General features: G+C 39.4%; 1 protein-coding gene and 1 long non-coding RNA gene across 12 annotated transcripts in view; both read left to right on the top strand.

Moving 5' to 3' along the window:
* Positions 1-27,379, top strand: part of ADK (adenosine kinase) — a 549,097-nt gene that overhangs the window by 15,269 nt on the left and 506,449 nt on the right. For 5 of the 11 annotated variants that reach the window (XM_086381950.1, XM_086381945.1, XM_086381951.1 and 2 more), the window contains exon 1: positions 10,779-10,906. The exons of the other annotated variants lie outside the window; for them this stretch is intronic. In XM_086381950.1, the coding sequence (XP_086238076.1) occupies positions 10,893-10,906 (14 nt within the window). In that variant the 5' untranslated portion in view covers positions 10,779-10,892. Of the gene's footprint in view, positions 1-10,778; positions 10,907-27,379 lie in introns of those variants that run through there. 11 annotated transcript variants of the gene reach the window in all.
* On the top strand, positions 7,264-8,765 carry LOC147342890 (uncharacterized). The gene is made up of 2 exons (XR_015156790.1): positions 7,264-7,421; positions 8,583-8,765. It is a non-coding gene; the product is annotated as an uncharacterized LOC147342890 (long non-coding RNA).

Raw genomic sequence — 27,379 nt, 5'->3', positions numbered from 1 at the left:
TGTGGTCTCTTAGGATGATATAAGGAAAAAGAGCTTTGCATTATTAATCAGAGCACTTGGGTCCTATTAAGGTTTCTGTCTAGGTTTGTGTATACACCTGTGAAGTGAGTAGTCTAGATTAAAAAGCTTTTCAAACTAGATCATGAATCAATTTGGGTGTAGAAAAAGTGGTATTTTATAAAAGAAAAATAGAAAGTGCCAGTGCACTGAATATGGTAAGGATAAATACTGCTTTGTGAAGTATTTCTGTTATGTGTATTTATGGAGTATTAGTTGCAGTGCAAAATGTATTTTCACAGTGAGTTTGATTTTTCTGTCCTAAAATTTAGTGGCTTAAAAGAGCAGCCATTTTATTAGAGTTAATGGTTTTATGGGTCAGGAGTAGCTGGTTAATTCTTCTGTTCCATGTGGTATTGGCTAGGATCACTTGAAAGTATTTAGCTGATAATATGGAGAAGGCAATGGCACCCCACTCCAGTACCCTTGCCTGGAAAATCCCATGGATGGAGGAGCCTGGTAGGCTGAAGTCCATGGGGTCGCACAGAGTCAGACACGACTGAGCGACTTCACTTTCACTTTTCACTTTCATGCATTGGAGAAGGAAATGGCAACCCACTCCAGTGTTCTTGCCTGGAGAATCCCAGGGACGGGGGATCTGGTGGGCTTCCATCTATGGGGTCGCACAGAGTCGGACATGACTGAAGTGACTTAGCAGCAGCAGCTGATAATAGGTCTGGTCTGTTTTGGTAGAGGTGACTGGAAATCTTGGCTGGATTCCTCTTTGTCTGTGTAGTTTGAGTGCCTCTCCCTGTGGTTTCTTCATCCTGGTAGTTGGACCTCCTTGAGAGCAGCTCAGGTCTCCAAGAGACCAAGGCAGGAGCTGGCAGTCCTTTATGGCTAAAGCTTGACCGAATTTGTCTATCTAAGCTTTTAATTCTGCTTCTGTCCTTTGAATGATGATTCATTTCAATAATCTACTCTCCTACCCCTCCACTTGCACAAATAACATTGGAAAATGTGTTAACTTTTGGTTTCGAAGTGCGGAGTTTAAATATGTATATTATTTTCCCATGGTATATAGTGAGTTTTAGGTTTTTGGAGAAATAATTTAAGGTCTAACCATTTCTGTGGAGTCTTAAGTTTGTTACCTAATGCTACCTAAAAAGAACTGCCTTCTTATAATGTTTGGAGATTCCATTTGGATTTAATTACTTCTTCCCTTCACATATAGTCAATCTGGAGCTGTTATGCTTTTGTCAAAATCTGGAAAGTGCGAAATCTGTTCCCATCAACCCCCATTCCACCCCACAGTAAAGAAAACAAAACCATTAAATGTTTTTGTTATAAATCTAAAGGTTGTTATCACAAGAAAAAAAAAATCTTTGTGTATGGTTATGGATGTTAACTAGACATTGTGGTGATTATTTGCAATATATACAAATACCGAATCATCTGAAGCTAATACAATGTTAGGTGTCCATTTTACCTGCAAAAAATATATTCATTTTTGTAAAATGTAAATTTTGTGATGTATTTTTAGCTGATACAGACTTTCTAGAATAGGACTATTCCCTATGATAGAATTGTAGAGATTTTTGTATATATACTTTTTATTCTGTATTGGGGTATAGCCAATTAACAGTGTTGTGTTGGTTTCAGGTGAACAGCAAAGGGGCTCAGTCATACGTACACATGTATCCATTCTCCTTGAAACTCCCCTCCCATCTAGGCTGCCACCTAACACTAAGCAGAGTTCCATATGCTGTGCATAGGTCATTGTTGTTTATCTGTTTTAAATCTAGCAGTGTGTACATGTCCATCCCAAACTCCCTCTCACTTCCCTCCATCCTCCTCTCTAAGAGCTGTAGGGATTTGAAGAAATGTCCATGTTAGCGTATCTGCCTATATTTGGAATATTAATAGCAGTCTCTTAGGATATAAATATAAGGGATTTATCTTACCGTACCCTTGGCTATTTAGAATCCCAGATCTTGAAGCAGTGTTTGAGTTTAACCCCTGGCTTTTTGGGAATGGGTTGGGCTGGTTATTTGACAAGTTACACTGGAGAGTAATTGTTTTTTCGCCTCTGTCTGCAGACAAATGTCTTGTTTTTCAGATAAACCACATTCATTTTAAATGTTCCTCTACCCCAGGCTATTCTTTCCTACCAAGAAAGACATGAAGACAATCAAGATTTCCTTCAAAGTAATAAAGGAGGAGAATGCGGAAAATGATAATTTAGAATGAAATTCTGTGCATTTAAATGCCAGTATTTAAAAATAAATACTAAAACCCACCCTCAAATGAAATGAGAGTGGGAGTACTTAGGTATATTTTAAGCTTGTAAATAGGCTTGTGAAGATAAATGTCTTATCTCAACCCCTGGCAAAGTGATATGTTATAGATGCTTGAAAGAAAGAAAGGGAAATCGCTCAGTCGTGTCTGACTCTTCGCGACCCCATGGACTGTAGCCTACCAGGCTTCTCCGTCCATGGGATTTTCCAAGCAAGAGTACTGGAGTGGGTTGCCATTTCCTTCTCCAGAGGATCTTCCCAACCCAGAAATTGAACCCGGGTCTCCTGCATTGCAGACAGATGCTTTACCCTTTTGAAATAATGTTATATATACACACATACATACATACCTATGTATGTACATATGTACATACATACATATGTACATACATACATATGTACATACTTTGTGTATGTAAACATGTGTCAAACCCTGATGATAGTAGTTCTATCACATTGCAGTTCTCTATGAACTTTTATAACTATTGAGGCAATAAAATAATTTATTCTTAAGGTTTCTTATGCCTGATTCTCTCAGATGCAGTGAAACATTAGAAAATCTGTACAGCAACCCACTGCAAAAGCTAGTGGTCCTTCCCTTTCATTTGAGACTACGTGATCACATCAAATAACCACTGGGTGAAGTATGTCCATTGAAAGTACTCCAAAGAGTGCTATGGTGTGTGTGCTGTATTTATACGTATATAGTTTTAATTACACTTGAGTTAGAATGTCTGTTGTGCCAACTAAGAGAAGACACTTCAAAGATTACATTTTCCCCAATACAACAGTTTTGGTGGGCACATCTCCCCCTCCCTGGTTTCCCAATAACAATGAGACCACTATCATTACCGCCTCCACCGCCATCACTGCTGTATAAAACTTCCACGTGTTTCAATTTTAAATGCTTCGTTATTGCAGGAAAGCAGTCTGCCCTGTTTCCACAAGGAGGGGTTGCACTGTTTCCTTGAGGTCAGTCTTTAGGCTGATGAGAACCAATGCCAGTCTGTGTCCTGTCCTATAGACTGTGGGAGAAGATGGCCCTCTGCCCATGTAGTAGGGTTGAAGACAGGGCCTTCAGATCTAGATTAGTCCTCATTAGTGGAAACTATGAGATTGCTGGTTACCGTTGTTAGAATACCTCTTAGGGGGAAAAAAAAGCCCCAAAACACTGGGACTACTAAATAAGAGACCAGTTTAATCATTTCTAAAAAACTCAATAGAAACTACTGTTCCTTAGAACTCTTTGGATAAAGCTGCATATTTTTTACTCTTATTTAGAGAATGATAGGCACCGGTTAGTTAGAGGACATACCCAAGGACAGCATGAATATATAAAAAAATTTTTTTCTTACAGAGGAGTCTTTTATGGACATTTGTGGTTTCAATTTCTGAGTCTTGAAAGATCTTGCTAAGAAATAATTTGTAATTTTCCTAAAGCCTAAATTTGATTTGCACAAGACGAATGGCTGAGATGGGGTATTTTCTTAGTTTTATAGTAAACTGAACCCTTGTACTCATTGTGTGCCTCTGAATTCTTGCAGAGTGGTAAAAAAGATATTTTTCTTTGTCAAAAATCAGTGTTGTGATTTTGACAGAAATGAAATTGTGATTGAAATTTAAAAAATGAAGAGGTCTAAGAGATGATTCTTGGTGGCAATTAGGAGTCTTGGCCAAATTAAAGATAAAAATGGCAGATTCATTGTCTGCTTAGATTTAACTATGAATAAGTACACATGGAAAAAAAAGAAGCAACTTCTGAAAGTATTTCCTGTGATGCTCCAGCTAATAAGAAAGCTCTTTCTGGACTATTATATTGCATGGGTTGAAGTCACAGTATAGTGGTCTGAAACTTGGATATTTGTAAAAGTCTCAGACTTACGTCAGTCTATCTTGGATTTACTCTGATCAGACACTGTATAGTGGTAACTAGTCCCAGTTCTGGAGTTATACTACCAGAGTTTGCATTTCTGCTCTGTAATGTGTGACTTTCAGCAAATTCTTTAACCACTTTGAGTTTCAGTTTCTTCAAGTGTAAATGGTGATAATAAAATGTCTTCTATTACGGTTGTTGTAAATTCAAATGAGATAGTACTTGAAAGATATATATAGCGTGGTTCCTGGCACATACTAACCACTCATTAAGTTGTACCTTGGAGAAGGGCATGGCAGTCCACTCCAGTATTCTTGCCTGGAGAATTCCATGGACAGAGAAGCTTGATGGGCTGCAGTCCATAGGGTCTCAAAGAGTTGGATGTGACTGAGCACACATGCATGCAAGTTGTACCTATTATTTTTCTTATATACATATTTAGTGGCTGCTGGCTTCCCTGGTAGCTCAGAGGTTAAAGAATCTGCCTGCAATGCAGGAGACCTGGATTCCATCCCTGGGTTGGAAAGATCCCTTGGAGAAGGGAATGGCAACCCACTCCAGTATTCTTGCCTGGAGAATGCCATGGACAGAGGAGCCTGGCAAGCCACAGTCCATGGGGTTGCAAGAATTGGACACGACTTAGCAACTTAGACAGTGATTGCTAGCAGGTGACTGCTAAGGTAGAATGGTTCCCCTCTTAGGGTGTTGTTCAAATGAAACTGCATATACAATTGTGGACAACTATTTAGTCTATTAATAGAAAACAGTAGGCACTACAGAGTAAGAACGACTAGAAAGAAAAATCTGTTTCCCAAGTTTTTATTTCTATCCCTGACCACTACTAGAACTTGTCCCTTGAACTTGATTCTTGCCTTTTCCATTTATCTTGGTAATAGCAGCACCATTTACTCAATTTAGCCCAAATTTACCCAATGTTGTCTAAAATCTAGGAGTTACTCTTGATTCCTTTATTTTCCTTACTCCCCTGTATTTTGCAAGTCCTGTCATTCTACCTCCAAAATGTCCATTTACTTCTATGTCCACCACTATTTTTGTGGTTCAGATCAGAATTATTTGTCATCTTTAATACTGTAATAGGTTATTTATTTGGTTGCATCAGGTCTTAGTTGTGGCATGGGGGATCTAGTTCCCCAATCAGGGATTGAGCCTGAGCCCCCTGCATTGTGAACACAGAGTCTTAGCCACTGAACCACGAGGGAAATCCCTGTCACAGGCTTTTAATTTAGTCTTTCTGCCTTCATGCTCCTGTGATCTATTCTCTGCACTGTAACCACATTCTCTTTTAAAACAATATCAGATCATGTCATTCCTCTGTTTAAAACTTAATTAAGTGTTCAAAACTTAATTCCTGTCTTGCTTATAACAAAATCTAAACTTCTTAGGCTCATCAAAGCTAAGACAGCCTGCTTCTTCTCTGACTACAGCCTTTCCTCTCTTCCTTGCCCTTTTTCACACTGGCCTTCCAGTTATTTTAGTCATATCTGTCTGGAATCCCTTCCCCACTTTGCTATTCTTTGCTATTCAGTTTCTTCCTACTGGAGGCCTTCGCTGACTCTAAATGAGCCTTTCTCTGTGTTGATTTGCTGGTTTTAATTCTCTGAATAGCACTTATGAGCATTTAATGATCTTATTTATTTGATTATTCATCCATATCCCCTCACTAGAATGTAAGTTCTTTAAGGGCAGTACATATTCTTGGCCGTTGCTTAGTCTCCAGTGTTTTGAGTAGTAGAGTAGAACTCAGTAAATATTTGTTGAGCTAATGAGTGATTGATCTCCTTCCCCCTTTTTTTGGCTATGCCTTGGATTGTGGGGTCTTAATTCTCTGACTAGGGGTTGAACCCCTGACCTCAGTGGTGAAAGCATGGAGTCCTAACCTCTGGACCACTAGGAAATTTCCGAGTGAGTCAGTCCTAAAAGCTTGTTTGTGAAGTACCAGATTTATGGTAAAATAAAAATAAGAAAAAATCTTTTACATAGAAACTATACTTCATAAGATTACCAGCAATACTTTTGAGTAGCACTGTTTATTCTGTGATGGCCTTTTTACATTTTTATGTTAAAATGCCCTTTTATGAAATGATAGTGCTGTATTCAATTATGTAGTTTAAATATATATTCTTGGCAGCATAAATAATTGGGAAGCTGTGTTGTCCTATACTTTTAGGTTGGAAGTTTTCTTTGACTTTTAGAGATTTGTGGTTCACTGAAAATAAAGAAGCACTGTGTGGGTGTTCTTGGGAGGGAGTTTTGCTAAGAATTCTTACTAAATAAAGTTCAATCAATCAAATGTTATTATATTCTTCAAACTCTCCTGGGAAATTGTCAGTTTCCATTTAAAGATTAGGTTCTGTTTGAATATGTCATGGTAAAGTGAAATGTGACATTAGAATCTACGGACAATAATTTAAAGGAAATAAAAATAGTGAACCTCTTATATCTTTTGAGGTAATACATTTAGCAATGTTTCTTTGAATAACCTTGACTATAATGAAAGCTAAGTAAAACTGTATACGTTCTATTTTCATTAAAACTGACCACCTCTTAAAAAAAATCTACTCAATTTGTATTGAGTCACAAGTGGACAGTTTTTTTTTTTTCCCCCACTTTCCAGTAAGAACTGAAAGGGCCCTGAGATGTTGACTGTAACAGATGACCTTGCATTTCAGATAAGGAAACTAATGGTCAAAAGGCATACTTTTTTTTTGGTAGGCCTAGGCTTAGAATTCCCACCTCCTCATTCCTGTGCTTCCCAGGTGGTGCTAGTGGTAAAGAACCTGCCTGCCAAGGCAGGAGGTGTAAGAAACACAGGTTCCATTCTTGGGTCTGGAAGATCCCCTCGTGGAGGGCATGACAGCCCACTCCAGTATTCTTGCCTGGAGAATCCCATAGACAGAGGAACCTGGCAGGCTATAGGCCACAGGGTCACAAAGAGTTGGACAGAACTGAAGCGACTTAGCACGCAGGCATTCTATTTTTGCTTAGTTAGGGATGTAATAAATTTTTGCTACTGTTAATGTGAAATAAATAGTATACAAATCCTTGTTCACATTTGCTCTATTTTATTTATGATAGTTGCCTAAAACATGGAATTGGTGACATGTATTGCCACAGAGCTTTCTAGAAATGTACCATTATATGGAAATACTTGTTATTGAACCCTTAACAACAAACTGGTTGTGTTTGAAGAGAACTTTGCTATTGTTTTGGGGTTGGAAGCATTTGTTGAAATGGTAAGTCTACATATTTGTTATGGTATCCATAAATGTATTTATTGAACTATTTGGGGGTTCGCTATCTACGTGCTTTTAGTGGCAAACTAACCACATGATTAGATAAATAGAATGTTTGCTTATCTATCTTTCTATGAGTAAATTATTCTGACTCACTGATCTTGATTCAACTAGTTAAATTGGAAGAAGGTTAGTGGAAGTTAAAAATTCCAATTGACTGCTTTTCCCTATTCGGAAAATAGGGATTGAATAGGGAAATAAATTGAATAGGATTGAAATAAATTGCTTAGAAAATTGATCAAAAGTTTTTTAGTAGTTACTCAATAGCTAACCGTGTGTGTATTTGTTATGTGTATGGTTGAAAAAAACTGGGTGGAAGAGAGGGTAGGGAAAGATTAGGAAAGGAGCATGAAAAGCTGAGGAAAGGAACATGCTATGAATGAAAAAAGCTGCTGCCTTTATCTGGAAAAACATGTATTTTATCTCTACCTGATTGACTCTAAAAGAACGATCACACATGAACCCTTTTTACTGAAATAACATTTTTATATTTATACCTGCCAAAATGAACTATTATCTAAGTACATTTTAAATAATACACTTTTTAAAAGTTGTGTTGACTGGTTATGAGTACAAACAAAACAAAATTATTGATTGTTAGATGCAAAGTATCACTTCTCAAAAGTTGGGTTTTTTAAAAAGAAATCTTTGAATTTGATATGACTTCAATTTTATTGAATATTTGAACATAGCAGACTTTTATCATCCCTTAATAACATACAATATATTTGTTTAAAAGCAGGGTTTCAAATCTAGCTTTTTTGTGTACCACCTTTTTTTCTTTACCTTTATTATTAAAAATCAAAAGTAAGTGTCAACAAAAGCATGAGTAAAAGTTCATTTATTTTTCACAGGGCCAAGTTCAGGTTAGCTTTCGTATCATGCTTCTCAGATATAATTTTAACAAGTGTGGTAATAACAAAGTAGTAATCATGTCTTGTGCTAAGGACTCTATTAGACACTTTACTAGAATGAATTAAGTTTTGATCTTCTCAATGCCATGAAAAGCATGTAATGTGTAAACTCATGCAGGAAGTCATGTAGGGGTTCCAAGTCACTTCTGTCTTGCTACCTTTATAATCTTGCTACTTTCCTTTACAGCCTTGCTACTTAGCATGGCCCACAGGAGAAGCAACTGGCAACATCTGGGAACTTAAGGAAATGCAAAATCTTGACCACAGAGCTTGCTGAATCCTTAATAATAAGATCTCTCAAGTGATATGTATTAAAGTCTGAAAAGCACCATAGTGCATCCCATATTAAAAGTTGCATGGAGATTTTGAAGTTTGTTCTGAGTATTATTCCTGGTTTTACTTTAGTTCATCCGGGTTACGGTTGTTGTTCAGTCGCTAACTTGTGTCCGACTCATGCGGGTTATCTATTAACATTTTCCATTAGTGGAGAAGGCAAACTGTTGAATTAGTCAATGTCTCCACTGCTTCAAATTGCTATCCTGCTGCTGCTTTGATTCACTTCCTGAGCAACAACTGGCTGGTTCTGCTTGTGGACATTTGGTCAAAGTCTCAATCAGCCAAGACTCTTGTTTTTAATAGCCTTTACTCATGGACTGAACACTTCAGATTTATAGTGCAGGGCTTCCTTCTAGATAGGCATTTTCCAAATTAAAGAAAATAATGTTAAAAGCATTTTTGAAGAAGACTTGAAATCTTTTGGAATACTTATATTTTAGATTGTAAGAAACCACAGATTTGTGTAAATTGATCTACTAATTTCATTTTGTGAACATAATTATTCTGTCACAGGGACAATGGTAGGTAAGAAAAGCAAGGCTGGCTTAGCAGAACAGCACTGTCAGGTAGACATGTAATGTAAGACAAAATTAAACTTCTAGCCACATTAAAAAGTAAACAGTTTAATCTTAATAGGTTTTATTTAACCCAGTGTAGCAAAGTACTATTTTAACATGTAGTCAAGATATATATATAAAGACTTGAGATATTCTGTATTTTTTTGTACTGTCTTGAAAAAGTACATATTTATCTGTGCAGTGTCTCAATTTGGATGCTAAATTTTCTACCTTGAAACGTATGCAGTGAAAAATACTGTGTTTAATGGAATAATGTTTTACTTTGCTTTTGGTTTTAAAATTTAAACTAATTAAAAGGAAATAAATATTTAGTTCCTTCAGTCACAGAATGCACATTTCAATGTTACGTGTTAGGGTGTTTCTAATGTAACTGATTTCAGATTATGGAATTGAACCCCATCCAAAATGCTTAGTAAATGAATGCCACCGGAGGTTATGGTCTGTCTGTTTATATAAATATTTGTACACAGAATAAAGAGGGAATAAACAAAAGCTATTTAGATCATAAAACGTTTATTTTCTAACGCCCCCATGTCAGTCCTTCCTGCAGGTGGAATTGATTTACTGTCTTTTATTAGCGGTTCAGACTCAGTTTTAAGTTCTTTTACCCCCGCTAAATCGCAAAGTTAGCGCCAAGAGTCAAGGTTCTTCCAGTTTTCTATGACTAGATGCTTGCTTCAGAGCGCTGCATCCTTTTCAGGAAAGGGAGGACGTCTGACAATTAGTGTGTCAAGCAGGATAGTCTGGGCTAGTTTGGCCTGGAGGTTTTAAAAGTTACACGTGTACCTGGATAACCCGGGAACTTGCTAAAAATACCATTGTACGGGCCTCACTTTTCTAGGTTCTGATTCGCAAGTTTACACTGAGACCCTGGACACTTCCTTATAAGCTGTCCTAACTTTTTAAAGTCCAAAACGTTTGGGGACCACCATACTCGGCACTTGACTCTTAGAAGGCTGCGAGTTCTAATTTAACACATCGTGCTGCTATTGCCACGCGATCGACTCTCCCCGGACTGAGGTTGCCAGGCGGTTGCGGTTTTTCTGCAGATGGGTTTTTAGGCTGTTAAACCCCCTCTCCGAAGACTGCCCTGACATCGCCCCCGTCCCAAGCCCTGTTAGAGCGACCTGGGCTGGCCGAGGTAGACCGCGCCATGTGACTGATAAACCGGTTGCCTTTCGGGGCGGCCATTTTTGAGGCGGGCACCCAACCTCGTGCACCGTAAGCCGGGAGTGGGGGTAGGCAGTTACCAGGACTCAAGATGGCCACCGAGCCCGCTAGCCAGCCCGCTAGCCCGCATGCCGGCACGAGACGCACAGGCGGCTTGCCGTGGCCGGCGGCGCCCTGGCTAGGTCCTTGGGCCGGCAGCCCGGGGCGGAGCGCCCGCCCCTTCCGGGCGCGGCCAATCAGCGTGAGCGACCGGCTAGGCGGGGGCGGCCCGCGCGCGGGGTGTGTGAGGACGCGCTCCCGGGTCGCGGAGTGCTTGAGCCCAGAAGCCGTGGCTGTGGTACCTGCTGCTGCCACCCGTGCGAACGCAGAGCATCGGACGCGAGCGCTGTCGCTTGGGGCTGAAAGGTGAAGCTATGACGGCCATCAGGTAATTAATCTGGGCGGCAGCCTGAATTGCGCGCTAGGTAGGCATTAGCCTCTCGGCTGCTGAGAACTGCCGCCCGCCCCTTCTCTTGGGTGTTCTGGAGCCTCCCGGTGCCACCAGTCCCCCTCATGTGGAGGCTTTCTGCACTTTTCATTTGGTCATTTATGCCTTCCTCAGAAGTTTTGGGGGCTGAGGCACGTGGCGGAGACCTTTGAGTAGCCGCAGAGCTGAGGTGACTCTCGCCCAGATTCCAGGATTTGAAGCTTGCTGATGAGTCTAGTGGATTTCTTATGAAAATGTAGCTGTCTTCCCCCCACCCCCCGAATGGCCTGAGGCCTGGGGAAGTGTGACGTGCACCGGGCGTGTCCTTGCCCGCGTGTCTTGCCTTCTGACAACTTCGTTGGTAGCCCAGTGCAGACCTGCAGTGTTGGCCCTTCGATGCAGGTAGATTGCCCCCAAGTTTTGAAATTGTCCTCACAATGTTTGCTTATGACTGGAATTAGTACTCTGGTTCCCAAGGTACCATCTGTTTACCTACTTTTATCTGAGTTCCAGCAGAATGAGTTTCATAGTATACAATGAGAGCAATAAACGAAAAACTTCACCTCAGTTGCTCTTCCAGAGTTTGGAAGGTTCTTTATTGTTAATGGCCCGGTCCAGTGCCTGTGGGTAGCATTGACCAAATGGTTACCTTATGCTAATGCAACTATTTATAAAAAGAGATAAATCTAAAAGAGAGAGAGATAAATTGCCTTATTTACCCAGTGTTCTGAACAGCCTCTTTTAAAGTAGACCTTGGCCTTCATGGGCTTCGCTGGTGGCTCAGCTGGGAAGGAATCCACCTGCAACGTGGGAGACCTAGTTTCTCTCCCTGGGTTGGGAAGATCCCCTGGAGAAGGGAATGGCTACCCACTCCAGTATTCTGGTCTGGAGAATTCCATGGACTGTATAGTCCATGGGGTCGCAGAGTCCCACACGACTAAGTGACTTTTCACTTTTTGACCTTCATTGTCCCAGAGAAAGGGAGGCCCCAGCACAAATGTGAAGAGAATAAATGAAATTAAATTTTGCTCTGCAAGCTTCTAGCAGCCTAAGTCCTGGTGATTTAATGGTTTGTCACTGGTGATTTTGACTACACAGTATTTTAGAAATTACTTTAGAACCTAACCCTCAGGTAATTTAGGATGTAACTGTTGAACTTGGATGCAGTTTCTCTTAAATTGCATAATTCTATGTAAACTCAGAGTACTTACCTAATTACGCAGAAGGAGGATGGAAATACAGTACTGAAATGTGGGGGCTTCCCAGGTGGCTCATTGTAAAGAATCTGCCTCTTAATGCAGGAGACCCAGGAGATGCAAGTTTGATCCTTGTGTCCAGAACATCTGGAGGAGGAAATGGCAAGCCACTCCAGTATTCCTTCCTGGAAAATTCCAAGGACAGAGGAGCCTGGTGGGCTATATAGTCCATGGGGTTGCCAAGAGTCTGACACAACTGAGCACACACACACACTGAAATGTGGAGATCCACATGGAAAGATTTCACAGTAAATTATATTGGGATGTATAAATTTAGCTTTTAATGCTAACAGTATTTAGGGTGAATTAGGATTATGCTGTTAAACCTAGTTTATGCTCCATCTCCCCATTTGCACTTTCAAATCCCATCATTTCAGTCTGCTACTAATTAAGAGTGTGGGGCAAATACTTGCTATGTTAAGGGTCTCTTGTGTAGACTTAATTTTAATCCATCATCATAATCCTTGCTACTTCTTGGTGGAGAAGCACCCAAATCTAAAACTTCTGCTGCTTGGCTAGTGACAATAGGATGTGTTTTTTAATGTAGAAGTTGAATGGTGGTTGTATTAAAAAGACTTGATTTTTTTTTTTTAAACATATATTTTTGGCTGCCTCTGGTCTTAATTGAGAGTGTATGGGCTTTTCTGAGTGGTGCTCAGGCTCCAGAGAGCACAGGCTCAGTAGTGGCAGGCTTAGTTGCCCTGAGGCACGTGGGATTTTAGCTCTCCAACCAGGGATCAAACCCATGTCCCTTGCATTGGAAGGCAGATTCTTAACCACTGGACCACCAGGCAAGTCCCAGAAAGATTGATTTAAAGGTTAATGCTAGTCTTATTTGACTCCTGGAAGGGTAGATAACTAATAATAGTTACATTTATGCTTGTATCTTCAGATAATTAGTCTACATTTTGTATAGTCTTCAGCTATAGTGACATTACTCAAAGATTTTTAGATATTACCTAAAACCAGTTGCCACATTTATACCTGAGGCTAAGAAAAGTTGAGTGCCTTGAGTAAAATCAGTTAGTGACAGAGTTAGGAACGGAATCCAGATATCCATAATCTAGTGCTCTGCAAGATACCTTTATAAAAACAACATACTACTTAAATTTCCTGAAAGGACTGTTTCTAGAACTTTCCTGGCAGTCCAGTGGTTAAGACTCTGTGTTCCCAGTGCAGGGGGCATGGATTTGAACTTAGGAACCAAGGTACTGCATCCACATGGCGCAGCCTAGAAAACTACAAAATTATATACAGAAAATAAAGATAAAAACTGCTTCTGGGAACAAAAATTGTTAAGTATTGTGAGGGACAACTATAGTAACTTTCTTGCTTTCCCACAGTCCTCCAAAGAACTTAATAACTTAGGTTTAAGAGTAGGTGTGGGGACTGCTGAAGTTGAAGCAACTTTGTATATGTGGTGACAGTTCTAAATGGGTTGGTAATCCTACAGATACCAGCTGGTTCCCAAAGAATACAACATTTAATGCAATTTTATGATACCTTTCACATTTATGTTTATTAATTTTCACATTTATGATGTTACGTGCGTTCCCATTTTGTACTCAGTTTGACAGTAGCCCAGAGGATGGGGACTGCTGACTTGCTTTTACTGATGAGGAGAATGATCAAGGTCACCGAGCTGACGTTATGTCCAGTGCTGTTTTTACACCACACTTAAAGTAATTGCTGGTAAATATAGTAATATGTGACTCTTCACAGTGACTATGACAGAATATAGAAATGGAAACCAGTGAGGGCCAGTGGTCAATATACCTGGGTTCTAACTGACAGTATTTTGCTGATTTAGTGATCTTTTTCTTTTTCTCTGAACATTGGTTTTATGAAATAGTGATGGTAATGTGTGCTCATGCTCAGTCACTCAGGCGTGTCCACCTCTTTGTGACCCTTTGTGACTCTCTGAGCCCGCCAGGCTCCTCTGTCCGTGAGATTTTCTGGGCAAGCATACTGGAGTGGGTTGCCATTTCCATCTCTAGGGGATCTTCCCCACCCAGGGATTGAACCCCCATCTTGACGTCTCGTGCACTGCAGGCGAATTCTTTAGCTGAGTCATTGGGGAAGCCCTCAAACAAATCTCTGGTTCCACTGAGATTTGAACTTAGATCGCTGGATTCAGAGACCAGAGTGTTAATCTTCACAGCATGGGGCCTGTTGTGATGGTAATACAGATATGTATTCCACAGTGTTCTTGAGGAGATACGAAACTTTTTTATATTTTAAGGCATTTTGTAAATGGAACATTGTTGAATGCAATTTGGTCTCCTTAGAGAATGATGTCATCGGAAAATGTTTAAATCTTAGATTTTTAAATAGGAAGTGGACTTACCTAATTCTCTCATTTTAGAGTCGAAGAATCTGAAGGCAAGAGATACTGTGATTTGTTTGGGCTCATAACAAGTAGTTGCATGTCTTGAACTAGATCCCAGATCTCTAGATACCTGATTCAGTGCCCTTTCCAGTGCAGCATCCCACTGTTATGAATTCCCAAATATTTACATAAAAAGAATTTTAAAAAAAGCTTATGATTTTTGAATAACTTTGGCTGGAGAATTTGACTCTGACTTTTATTGTTTATGTTCTACTCTGCTACACCATTACTAATGAAGAGTCCAAGTTTGCAGTCTCTTAAACCAATTATCAGAGTGTGTATTGGCTTGGCCAAAAAGTTCATTTGGTGTTTTCTGTAAGATGGCTAACGAAAACCCCAAAGTTTTTGGCCATCCCGATATATCAGATTCCAGCTGGTCTTCACCTGAGAAATGATGGAACATATTTGATAAACTGATGCTTTTGTCATTTTTAATTGGCCTAACAGGAAAGTTGATGCTTGGGTTAAAATTCAGGACACACAAGAAAATGTAGAATGTTAGGAGTATAAGAGAATCGTAGAGAGCACTTTACTCTTTCTTTCTTGGTACTGGACCTTCAGGCCCAAATGAAGAGCTATGTCCTAGTTTGGTAGCAATAGAACGTAAGAGGGAATTTAGGTCTCCTGACTTCTACTTTATGCACTTTTTATAAGTACTAAGCCAACAGTATTTCAAAATAGTCCTATGAATATTGCCTTGTTTTTCCAACATGAATGTCTGGTCTGGTTTTGAAAATTGCTTACAGCTTGAGTTTGTGCCATGGAAGATTGGGCAAATGAGGTAGGGAGTCAGGGAGAGTGTTTGCTGTAGAGCTGAGGAACCTATTCTTTGGCCTGCCCAGACAGGTCAGATTTGGTTTAGGACTATTCTGGGACTAGACATGACTATGGCCTACATGATAATTCTGTAACCACTTCTGTGGGTTAAGCCTACATTGGAAAATTTATGTGGGCTGTGGGTGGAGTACTGGGGTATTTTTCTCGTAACACTCAAGACTTTGAGGTACGTCTAGTAGGATCTGCCAAGCCACTCAGATGGAGAACATTCATATGGAGACTAAATTCTGGCTGAGATTGAAGTGTGTTACTTTGTTGAATTGGTTTCTTTAGAATATTTAAAGTTTTTCAAACTCATTTCAGGGCTTGTGTCTTTTATAAGAATTATAAATTTTATATTCCTACACAAACTTTTTTATTCCATGAGGCTTCTTAGTGAAGCTAATGAGCTTTTTAAAATAAAATGAAATTGTTTCATTTATGAAATATTTTGAAGAACTAAAGCAGGAATCCTTTCCTTGGAGAACTGCAGTGTTGTCAGCTGTTAATACTCATATTTATAAATAGGTCATCTTTATTTGAAAAGGCATACAAGGTTTTCTAACTCCAAATCTTTCCAGCCACAGTATTGCTACATTAAGCAGAACTGTCAAAGATGAAATGGAACCAGAATGATTGTCTAGACAGTTTGAAATGTTAACCCTTTCTTGTAACATTGGTTAATGCTCATGACTATTTACCTCTTCTACTTGGTTTTAAAATTGTCACTTTAAAAAATACTGTAATAAAATGTAAGTCTGAATCCTTAATTTCACATAGCACAGCTAGCTTATAAATAGAATGACCATATGTCTCAGTTTGCCCAAGACAGTCCTGGATCATGCCTGTTATCCTAGCATAATTATTAATAGCTCTTCCTTTATTCTCAGAAGTGTCCCACTTGGATAATAAGTTATCTGGTCACTTACTTACACACTGTAGTAATTTTGTGGTAGTAGATTTGGGTTGTTGAAATGTTATTTGACATAGGACCATAAGATAATGGAATATTAGCTTATTTTGGCTAGATTTGGATATTTTTCATCGGTCAGACACTTTTATTAACAGAATTCTTACTGTCTCAGAGTAGCATATTAAACAAGAAAGTATGTGATTTGAAGTTAGGTATCATTTACTTGTTGTGTGACCTTTGACAGGTTATGAAACTTTGCCAAGCTTCTTATTCTCTTTAACAGTGGTGGTGGTTTAGTTGCTAAGTCATGTCTGACTCTGACGACCCCATGGACTGTAGCCCTGCCAGGCTTCCATAAACACAGATAATAGCAAAACCTATACTATAGGGTTTTTGTGAGGATTTAAAGGCAATAACATACATAAAAATGCATTGTAAGCTTTAAATTGCTGTGTGTTAGTCATTAGTATTGGAGAAGGCAATGGCACCCCACTCCAGTACTCTTGCCTGGAGAATCCCATGGATGGAGGAGCCTGGTCGGCTATAGTCCATGGGGTTGCTAAGAGTTGGACACGACTAAGCGACTTCTCTTTCACTTTTCACTTTCCTACATTGGAGAAGGAAATGGCAACCCACTCCAGTGTTCTTGCCTGGAGAATCCCAGGGACGGGGGAGCCTGGTGGGCTGCCGTCTGTGGAGTTGCACAGAGTCGAACACGACTGAAGTGACTTAGCAGCAGCAGCAGCAGCAGCAGTCATTAGTATCTCACACATGTGCTTCTGAAAATTGAATTTAAAATGAATAATTTTATCTACTTTAGGGAACCTTACTATTTCATAGCAGTCTTTTGGAAGTGTTAGCTGTCATGGGGAGTAGGGAGATAATACTTAGAGATATATGTATGGTTGAGGATTTTGGGGATGAAGGGGAAGAAAAAAATAGATGATGCTGGGCAGAGGGAAGAGATTTTTTTCCTTGAGTGTGCAAGACAGCATGCTAATATGGACAGCCTTAAATGAAGGACTGGCTTCCATAGCCTAAGGGAAACAAAGACTTTCCTAGTTTGTTTACTTTTTAAAAAATGCCAACAATGTAATTCATATATAGTAAAATCACAGATCCTAAGTTCACTGAATTTTTTGGGGGAAAGAAAAGTATTTGTAAAACACCACCCAGATCAACTTAACAAAACATGTTCATCTCCCAGAAAGTTTTTTCTTGCCTCTTTTCAATCAGTCTCTTTCTCCTGCCCCATCCAGGCAATTGTTTTCTGGCTTCTATTAGTAAAGATTAGTTTTGTGTATTCTTAAACTTCATATAAATAAAATCATAGGGTAAGTACTGTTTGTGTCTGATTACTTTTGCTCAGTGACAGTTTTGAGATTCATGCATTTTGACATGCGTTTTAGTAGTTTGCTTCTTTTCACAGCTAAGATTCCATGATATGAACATTATAACAGTTCTGCTGATGGACTTTGGCTTGTTTCCAGGGTTTGGTTACCCTAAGTGACGCTTCGTGAACCTTCCTGTATACGCCTTTGTGTGGACGTGGGTAAATGCCCAGGTGTGGAATTGCTGTGTTCTAGGGTAGATGTGTGTTTAACTTCAGAAACCACCACTGTTTTCCAAAATAGAAAATGGAATACATTCAACATTCTGTATTATAAGAGTTCCAGTTATTCCGCATTCTTGACATTTTTGATGTCACTTACTCCTTTTCCATCCTTTACTCCTTTTCTGTCCTTTCCAAATACCAAAATGTTTGGCATTTTGGATTTTAGCCATTCTGGTGGGTATATAATTCTATTTCATTGTAGTTAATAGTTCACTGGTGGCTAATAATGTGACTATAGGCCATTTGCTTATCTTTTCTTTTGAACTGTCAGTTCAGGTCTTTTACCCATATTTGTAAGTATAGGTTGTCTTTTTTGTTGCTGGTTTGTTAATTCTTTTGGTATTTTAGATAAAAGTTATTTGTCAGATTTTACACATAAGCATATATACCTTCATGTTTAGCAAATATTTTCTCTCTGAGCCATGTCTTTCCATTTTTGTAACAGTGTCTTTTGGGAGCAGAAGTTTTAAAATGTAATATTGAATTCATTGATTTGATTCCTTTTATTTTATGTTTATTACCTTTTAGGTTCTTAGAGATCTTTCCTTTTCTATCTCAAGGTTATGAAACTATTCCCTTATGTTTTCTTCTAGAAGCCTTATAGTTTCAGCCTTCACATTTAGGTCTGTGATCCATGTTAAGCTAATTTTTTTGCTACAGTGTAAAGGTTTCCTTAAAAGGATTCTCAGTCAATAGATTCGATAGGTATAAGACTTTTCTCAGACTCTCTATTCTGATCTGTTGGTCTGTTTGTATCGTGTTATGCCAATACTACATTGACTTAATTATTGTAGCTTTATAAGGTTGGTGTTGTTTCTTTAAATTTTTGATAGCTTTCAGCAGTAAAGCCATCTGGGCCTAGAATATTTAAAGATATGATAAATGGTTATTAAGATTTACCATTTTTCCCTGTGTCAGTTTTGAATTTTTAAAGAAATCTGTTTTAAATTGCTGGATTGTTATAGAATTACTCATAGTATTCTGTTACTGCTTGCGGGAACTGTTTTATGTCCCCTTTTTCATTCCTGATATTGGTATTCCGCCTCCTCCTCTTTTTTTCTTTTTTAACTTTTTGGGCTCAGTCTTGTTAGGGGTTTACCAATTGTATTAATCTTTTCAAAACACCAGATTTGAGTTTTGTTGAGCTTCTGTTTTGGTACTACATTTTCTATTTTGTTTATTTTTTGCTGTCATATTTTTATTTTCTTGCTTCTATTCTTTTGGACCTAATTTACTCCTTTTCCATTTTCTTTTGAGTTAGAAATTCAGACCATTCATTTTAAACTTTTCTTGTTTTCTAATATGTGCATTTCATATATAAAATGTTTCATATATATAAATGTTTCCCTCTCAGTACTTCTTTTAACTTCAACATAAAATTTTGACATGCGTGATCAGTTCAAGTAATTTTCTAATTTCTGTTGTGATTTCTCTCATATACAGATTTTAAAGGTTTATTGTCTAATTTCTAAATATTTGGGGGTTTTACAGTTATTTTTAAAAGTTGATTTTCTATTTAATTCCATGATACAGAAAATATATTGTTTATACTTTATAAGCATATATCTGTATTTTGTATATGTGGGCATGCGTGCTTAGTTGAGTCTGACTCTTTGTGACCTCACCAGGCTCCTCTGTCCATGGGATTATCCCAGGTAGAATACTGGAGTGGGTTGCCATTTCCTCCTCCAGGGGATCTTCCCAACCCAGGGATCCATCCCATGTCTCCTGTAGCTCCTGCATTGGCAGGTGATTCTTTACCACTGAGCTACCTGGGAAGCCCCCTTTTTATGTATAGAGAAAAAATACATTGTTAAGTTTCAGCCCTTTGATACCTCCTGAGATTTTTATGGTCTTACCTGTAGCCTGTTTTGCTGAATGTTACATGTGTTTTTAAAGTCTTTAATTTCACTCAGCAATATTTTGAGATTTTCAGTGTAGTTGTTCTGTACATCATTTATTCAGTAAATGAATATTGCAGTTGTTGGGGTGTATTGTTCTATAAATGCCAATTAGTTTGCTTGTTTTATTTACTGCGTTATTCATTTCAGTTCAGTTGCTCAGTTGTGTCCAACTCTTTGTGACCCTGTGGATTGCAGTGTGCAGGCTTCCCTGTCCATCACCAACTCCCAGAGCCTGCTTAAACTCATGTCCATTAAGTCTATGATGCCATCCAACCGTCTCATCCTCTGTCTCCCCTTCTCCACTTGCCTTCAGAAGGTCTTTCCCTTCATCAGGGTCTTTTTCCAGTGAGTCAGTTCTTTGCATCAGGTGGCTGAAGTATTGGAGCTTCAGCTTCAGCATCAGTTCTTCCAGTGAATATTCAGGACTGATTTCCTTTAGGATTGACTGGTTGGATCTCCTTGCAGTCCCAAGGGACTCTCCAAAGTCTTCTCCAACACCACAGTTCAAAAGCATCAATTCTTCGGTGCTCAGCTTACTTGATGATCCAGCTCTCACATCCATACATGACTACTGTGATACATAATTCACATGCCACAAAATCTGCCATTTTAAACTGTACAACTCAGTGGTTTTAGGATATTCATAGTGTTGTGCATCCATCACCACTATCTAATTGCAGAATATTTTCATCATCTCCAAATGAAGTCTCAGGCTTCCTTGATGGCTCAGTGGATGAAGAATCTGTCTGCAGTTCAGGAGATACAGGAGATGTGGGTTTGATATCTGGATCGGGAAGGTCCCCTGGAGGAGGAAAATGCCAACCCACTTTAGTATTCATGTCTGGAAAATCCCATGGGCAGAGGAGCCTGGTAGGCAGCATTCCTTGGGGTCAAAAAGAGCTGGACACAACATAGTGACTGAGCACAGGGCACAGGTGAAGCCTCGTCCCTGTTAGCAGTCACTCTCTATTTCCTCTGCCCCTATCCTGGCAATTACTAATCTACTTTGTGAATTTGTCATTCTCTGGTCATTTCATGAGTGGAATCATGTATTTGGGGTTTTGTGCCTGGCTTCCTTCACTGAGCATATTATTTTCAGAGTTCATCCTATGTTGCTACAGGTATCAGTATTTCATTCCTTCTTATGGCTGAATAATATTCCATTGTATGTATAGACCACATTTTGTTTATCCATTTGCCAGTGGATAGGTATTTTTATTTCCACTTTTTGACCATTAGGGTAATGATACAATAAACATTTATGTCCAAGTTTTTGTGATGTCACGTGTTTTCATTTCTCCTGAGTATATACTTATACTGGGTCATATGGTTATTTTGTTTAATCACTAAGTTATATCCAACTCTTGCAAACCCGTGAACTATAGCCTGCCAGACTCTTCTGTCCATGGGATTTCCCAGGCGAGAATATTGCAGTGGGTTGCCATTTCCTTCTCCAAGGAATCTTCCTGAGCCAGGGATCCAACCCACATCTCTTATGTCTCCTGTGTTGGTAGGCGAGTTCTTTACCACTAGCGCCACCGGGGAATTTTACATTTGTTTTTTCTTTTGAGGAACTGCCAAACGTTGTTTCAAGCTGGCAGCATCATTTTACATCTCCACCAGCAGTGTGGATTACAGTTTTTCTGTGTTCTTTCCAATACTTATTATTTTCTCCCAATGTTTGCTGAGAGGCTGTCTGTGCTTGATAAGGTGTAACTTCAATGCTTAGCCAGGCTTACAGTGCTGCCATAGCCTTTATTTCCTGCTTGTGCAGAGCCCCATGTTCAGAGATGATTGCTTAGTGCCTTTTCAAGTCTTTCATGAGCATGCACACAGGCCAGGGCACATGTACGTGGTCTCCTAGATTCTCAGGAATATTCAGAACTTTTCAAAACCCCTATGGACATCTCACGTCCACACTTTTACTTTTAAGCTTTTTGGTTTGCTCCCAACTGCTTCAGATGGCTGGAGTGTTAAACAGTTGCAGATGATTGTTTTTGACAAATGCCCCTGGGGAAAAGGATGTGAGCACTGGGGAAACTGTGAGTCAGGTCAAATGATGAGAAGTGTTAGGAGTAGGGGTTTTTCGGGTAACTGCTGGTTACTCAAAAGCTCGATAATAACGGTCTCTGAAAATGGGGCTTTGAAAGAGCTCCAGTTCTGTTCCAATTCCTCCAGTGGCTGATAGACTCTTGCTTTCCACTGTGTTTTTGGGGCTCTTGCTTTTAAGGCTGCCATGGAGCTGGGAGGGGGATGGGAATTGGGCAAGTTAGAGTGCCACAAAGCTTGCTGTTTTTGCAGAGATTCAGCCTTTTTTTTCCCTTTGAAAAATGCTCCTCAGATGTTGCAAGCCTTTGGAGCTCTGAAAGTGTTGATTTTGACTTTTTTTTTTTTTTTTGCTTACTGTTCTTGTTGCTTTTATAGAAGAGAGGATTCTTGGAGGCCCTTATTCTACCATTCTTGATGATGTCACCCTAATTGTTTTTTAAACATTTTAATATATTTTTCTTTTGAATACTTTACGATTTTCTTTTTTTCTTTTTTGACTCACAGGAAGTTGCAAGAAGAGTACAGAGAGTTCCTATGACCCTTCACCCAACTTCCGCCAGTAATAAATCTTAAATAACCATAGTATAGTACCAAAACCAGGAAGTTAATATTGGTATAGTACTTTACCGGGTGGCGCTAGTGGTAAAGAACCCACCTGCCAGTTCTAGGAGATAGAGATGCGGGTTCGTTCCCTGGGTTGGGAAGAGCCCCTGGAGGAGGCAGTGGCAACCCACTCCAGTATTCTTGCCTGGAGAATCCCACGGACAGAGGAGCTTGGCAGGCTACGGTCCATGGGGTCACAAAGAGTCAGACACAACTGAAGCGGCTTGGCACGTATAGTACTATTAAGTCAACTGTGAATGTTTTTAGAATATCACCAGTCTTTGCTTACACTGCATTTTACTGGCGTGGTGGCGGTGTATAGTTCCGTGAAATTTTATCATGTACAGATTCCATATTAACACAATTAGCGTACTAAACTGTTCTGTCACCAAAAGAAACTCCTTTGTGTTATCCCTAAATGGTCACTCACAACAGTGTGTTTGAAATCCATCTAGGTTGTATCATAGTTCATTTCTTTTTAATGCTGAATATTAGCCCATTGTACGGGTGTACCACAGTTTGTTTACCTAGTTACCTGTTGAAGGACATTTGGGTTGCTTCCAATTTTTTACTATTACCAGTAGAAGTAGTATTACAAGATGGGCTCCAGGCTAGGCATTTAAACTGGCCTCCTGTATACATTTCTTGGGGCAAAAAAAGATGAGCTACAGTCCAGACGTTTACAATTAGCCTTCTGTTTGCATTTCTTGAGACAGGAGGTGGGTGGGCTCCAGGTTAGATATTTACAGTCAGTCTCCTGTTTGCACTTCAGAATACAAATAACAACAGAAATAGAGTAAAATAGCCAGGCTTTGTCTCCTGAGGACACTTTAAGATAACAACAGTCAGAAACAGAAAGGGGCTAAACCTTGTTTGTGTAAAAGATCAAGAGGTCATATATTTCCCATCCTTGGGGCAAGGGATACATTGCACGTGCACAGAAAGGCTCCTTTGGGGGTCAAAAGGAGGAGTTTGTCACTCTGTAATATGTGACGCCAAGGCCACCCTATAGGCCTCTGGGCTGGAATGTATTTTGAAAAATATTTGCACATGCATGTTGGGGAGGGTCCTAGAGTAAGTCAGGTGTGGAAAAAGAAACCATGTAATTGGCCAAAGGTAAACAAATACCCAGAAGAACTGCCCTGTATGAATGATTTAACTACCTCTCTACTGCCCTCCTCCTCTTTAGGGGGGACGCCCACACCGTTTCCCTTGGGTGTGTATTTTTGCCTTGCTCCTATCTTAACTGTTTCTCTGTGTGCTCACCCACTTGTTATGGTGCTGTGCTCTAATAAGAAACTTTGTACCTGCTTGTACAGTTTTTGCCTTCATGAGAAACGAATTTCTCAGTGGGGGTAAGAGCCAGGGAAAATTTGCTTCTAACCTCTATCCCTTGCTGATCTGGTGGCTAGGATTCCTGGTTTTCATCCAGGGTACACAGGGTCAATTCCTGGTTAGGGAACTAAGATCTTACTTCTTGCGACTACTCACTGCTGCCTCTAAGATCAGTTCAGTTCAGTCGCTCAGTTGTGTCCCACTCTTTGCGACCCCATGAATCACAGCACGCCAGGCCTCCCTGTTCATCAACAACTCCCGGAGTTCATCCAAATTCATGTCCATTGAATCGGTGATGCCATCCAGCCATCTCATCCTCTGTCGTCCCCTTCTCCTCCTGCCCCCAATCTTTCCCAGCATCAGGGTCTTTTGCAATGAGTCAACTCTTCACATGAGGTGGCCAAAGTATTGGAGTTTCAGCTTCAGCATCAGTCCTTCCAATGAACACCCAGGATTGATCTCCTTTAGGATGGACCGGTTGGACCTCCTTGCAGTCCAAGGGACTCTAAAGAGTCTTCTCCAACACCACAGTTCAAAAGCATCAATTCTTCAGCGCTCAGCTTTCTTCACAGTCCAACTCTCACATCCATACATGACCACTGGAAAAACCATAGCTTTGACTAGACGGACCTTTATTGGCAAAGTAATGTATACGAATATGCTATCTAGGTTGGTCATAACTTTCCTTCCAAGGAGTAAGCGTCTTTTAATTTCATGGCTGCAGTCACCATCTGCAGTGATTTTGGAGCCCAAATAAATAAAGTCTGACACTGTTTCCACTGTCTATTTTCCATGAAGTGATGGGACCAGATTCCATGATCTTCGTTTTCTGAATGTTGAGCTTTAAGCCAACTTTTTCACTCTCCTCTTTCACTTTCATCAAGAGGCTTTTTAGTTCCTCTTCACTTTCTGCCATAAGGGTGGTGTCATCTGCATATCTGAGGTTATTGATATTTCTCCCAGCAATCTTGATTCCAGCTTGTGTTTCTTCCAGTCCAGCATTTTAGTTAAATAAGCAGGGTGACAATATACAGCCTTGACGTACTCCTTTTCCTATTTGGAACCAGTCTGTTGTTCCATGTCCAGTTCTAACTATTGCTTCCTGTCCTGCATATAGGTTTCTCAAGAGGCAGGTCAGGTGGTCTGGTATTCCCATCTCTTTCAGAATTTTCCACAGTTTATTGTAATCCACAGAGTCAAAGGCTTTGGCATAGTCAGTAAAGCAGAAATAGATGTTTTTCTGGAACTCTCTTGCTTTTTTGATGATCCAGCCGATGTTGGCAATTTGATCTCTGGTTCTTCTACCTTTTCTAAAACCAGCTTGAACATCTGGATTTGTTTAAATAATATAGTTCTGGTGATACTGTATCGGATTTATTGTGGCTAAAAAAATAGCAGCAGTGTAGAAATTTAGGCAGGGTCTAGAGAGCCTGGTGGGCTGCCGTCTATGGGGTCACACAGAGTCGGACACGACTGAAGTGACTTAGCAGTAGCAGCAGCAGATGGCCTAGAGGGCCTAGTTAAAGGCAGTGCCAGTGGGATGTTGTGGGGGCTCCTGGCAGGTAAACTGTTGGCGAAAGCTAAGAACATGCAGTTATTACTAAGAATAGTGCTTATTGATGGAGAGAGAAGAATCACCTATGAAGATGAGGCTTCTGAATTTAAAGAGAGGACGATGGCTGTAATAGTTAAGGATACTCATCATTAGTATTTATTCTGGCAGCATAGTGTAACTAAATATTTTTGCTGACCAAAGAGCTAATCAATAATAATGTATCAATAGAGTAGACAAAGTTTTATGAGTATCTTTTACTTTCATATCTGTGTTAGTGCATAAAACTTGTGGGTTGTCTAACAATAATAATTATAGGTTTGTGTTGGATGGCATCTGAATTATGAGACATGTAAAATTACTGACTAAAAAAAAACCCCAACAAAACCAGTCATTCAGAATCTTTCATCCTAGCATCCATTCCAGGAAAAAGACATTGCTAACATTTAAATTGCTAACAAAATAATAGTCCTAGTATGAGTCAGATAGTTTTTGGCTACAGACCAGTCCATCTTGTTAACATCTAATAGGAAAAGATAAAAATAAATGCTTACTTAAATAGTATTTTCATTATTTGAGAAGGGTGGTACAGTATTTACTGGCCTGGATACTAGTGTGTATTTAGGAAATTAGCCATTTTAAAGCATTAGTGTTTTTTTTTTTTTTCTGAACTGCACCCAATTTTAATTTTAGGAGCACCTTACACGATACGGCATTTATCACAGGTGATATATAAGTCCTCGGGCAGGTCTAGGAGAAAAACGCTTCCACCGCCAAACTGAGTTACTGATCATCCAGCATTAGTGTTTTTAACAGAGTTGATCTGTCATATTACAATGAAGTTGTTTAATAGCTTCTCAGTTATATACAGTGATGGAGAGGAAAATGATGTGAGTAGTCTAAACTCATTTGCTTTTGGAAATAATTGTATAGTTTTTACTTAACTTACTGTATGAAGACACCTTTTATGTGTTATTTTAAATTCTTTTGTCTGTTACCTCTTATATTAGCCGTGCTTGCTGCAGTGGGTTCCAACTAGGCCAGCTTGACAGCATCTCTCATCAGGGCCTATGCTATATAATTCTTGCAGTAAGGAACAGTAATTGGTATTTAAGTTCTTCCCCTTTTGTCCTTTATACAGGGAGCTCTAAGATCAACATTTCACATATTCTTATCCATTTTTGTTCATAAGCAAAGGTTTTGTTGGATAAATAGATTTAGAAATGAGTTTAAACATGGTTATTGTGATTCATTGTTCTCATTTCCCACCATAATTCTTTGACTGTAGAAGCCATGGGCCTAGAGAGGTTGCATTAATTTGATAATATTATTTCTACTAAATTTTCGAGTAGGGTGTAATAAACCATTTTGAGAGTGCAGGAGATATGCAAAGGACTGACTTCTTAAAAAGAAGTATCACTGTTATATTTCTTAAAACCAGGAGGGAACCAGTTGGGAGTGGAGAGACTGATATGGGGACAGGAGGATATTTTTTTGTGATGATGGAAATGTTTTGTGTTTTAATTTTTACGGTGGTTACATTACTGTCTATATTGAACTAAACACTTAGAAAGTGTGAATAAAAAGAAACAGCCAAGCAGCTCAATAATATTTTCCCTGTGCTTTTTTTTTTTAAATAAATAAGAGATCTCCAAGAATATTAGAGATACTAAGGGAAATTTTCATGCAAAAATGGGCACAGTAAAGGACAGAAATGGTATGGGCCTAACAGAAGCAGAAGATATTAAGAAGAGGTGGCAAGAATACACTGAAGAACTGTACAGAAAAGATCTTCATGACTCAGATAGTCACGATGGTGTGATCACTCACCTAGAGCCAGACATCCTGGAATGCAAAGTCAAGTGGGCCTTAGGAAGCATCACTACAGACAAAGCTACTGGAGGTGATGGAATTCCAGTTGAGCTATTTCAAATCCTAAAACATGATGCTGTGAAAGTGCTGCACTCAATATGCCAGCAAATTTGGAAAACTCAACAGTGGC

The sequence above is a fragment of the Bos grunniens genome, chromosome 28, assembly GCF_055505025.1.
Source record: "Bos grunniens cultivar Pamir isolate PY7600 chromosome 28, Bosgru_T2T1.0, whole genome shotgun sequence".
Taxonomy (NCBI): domain Eukaryota; kingdom Metazoa; phylum Chordata; class Mammalia; order Artiodactyla; family Bovidae; genus Bos; species Bos grunniens.
Note: the sequence above shows the minus strand (reverse complement) of the source record. Positions and strands in the feature narration are given on the sequence as shown.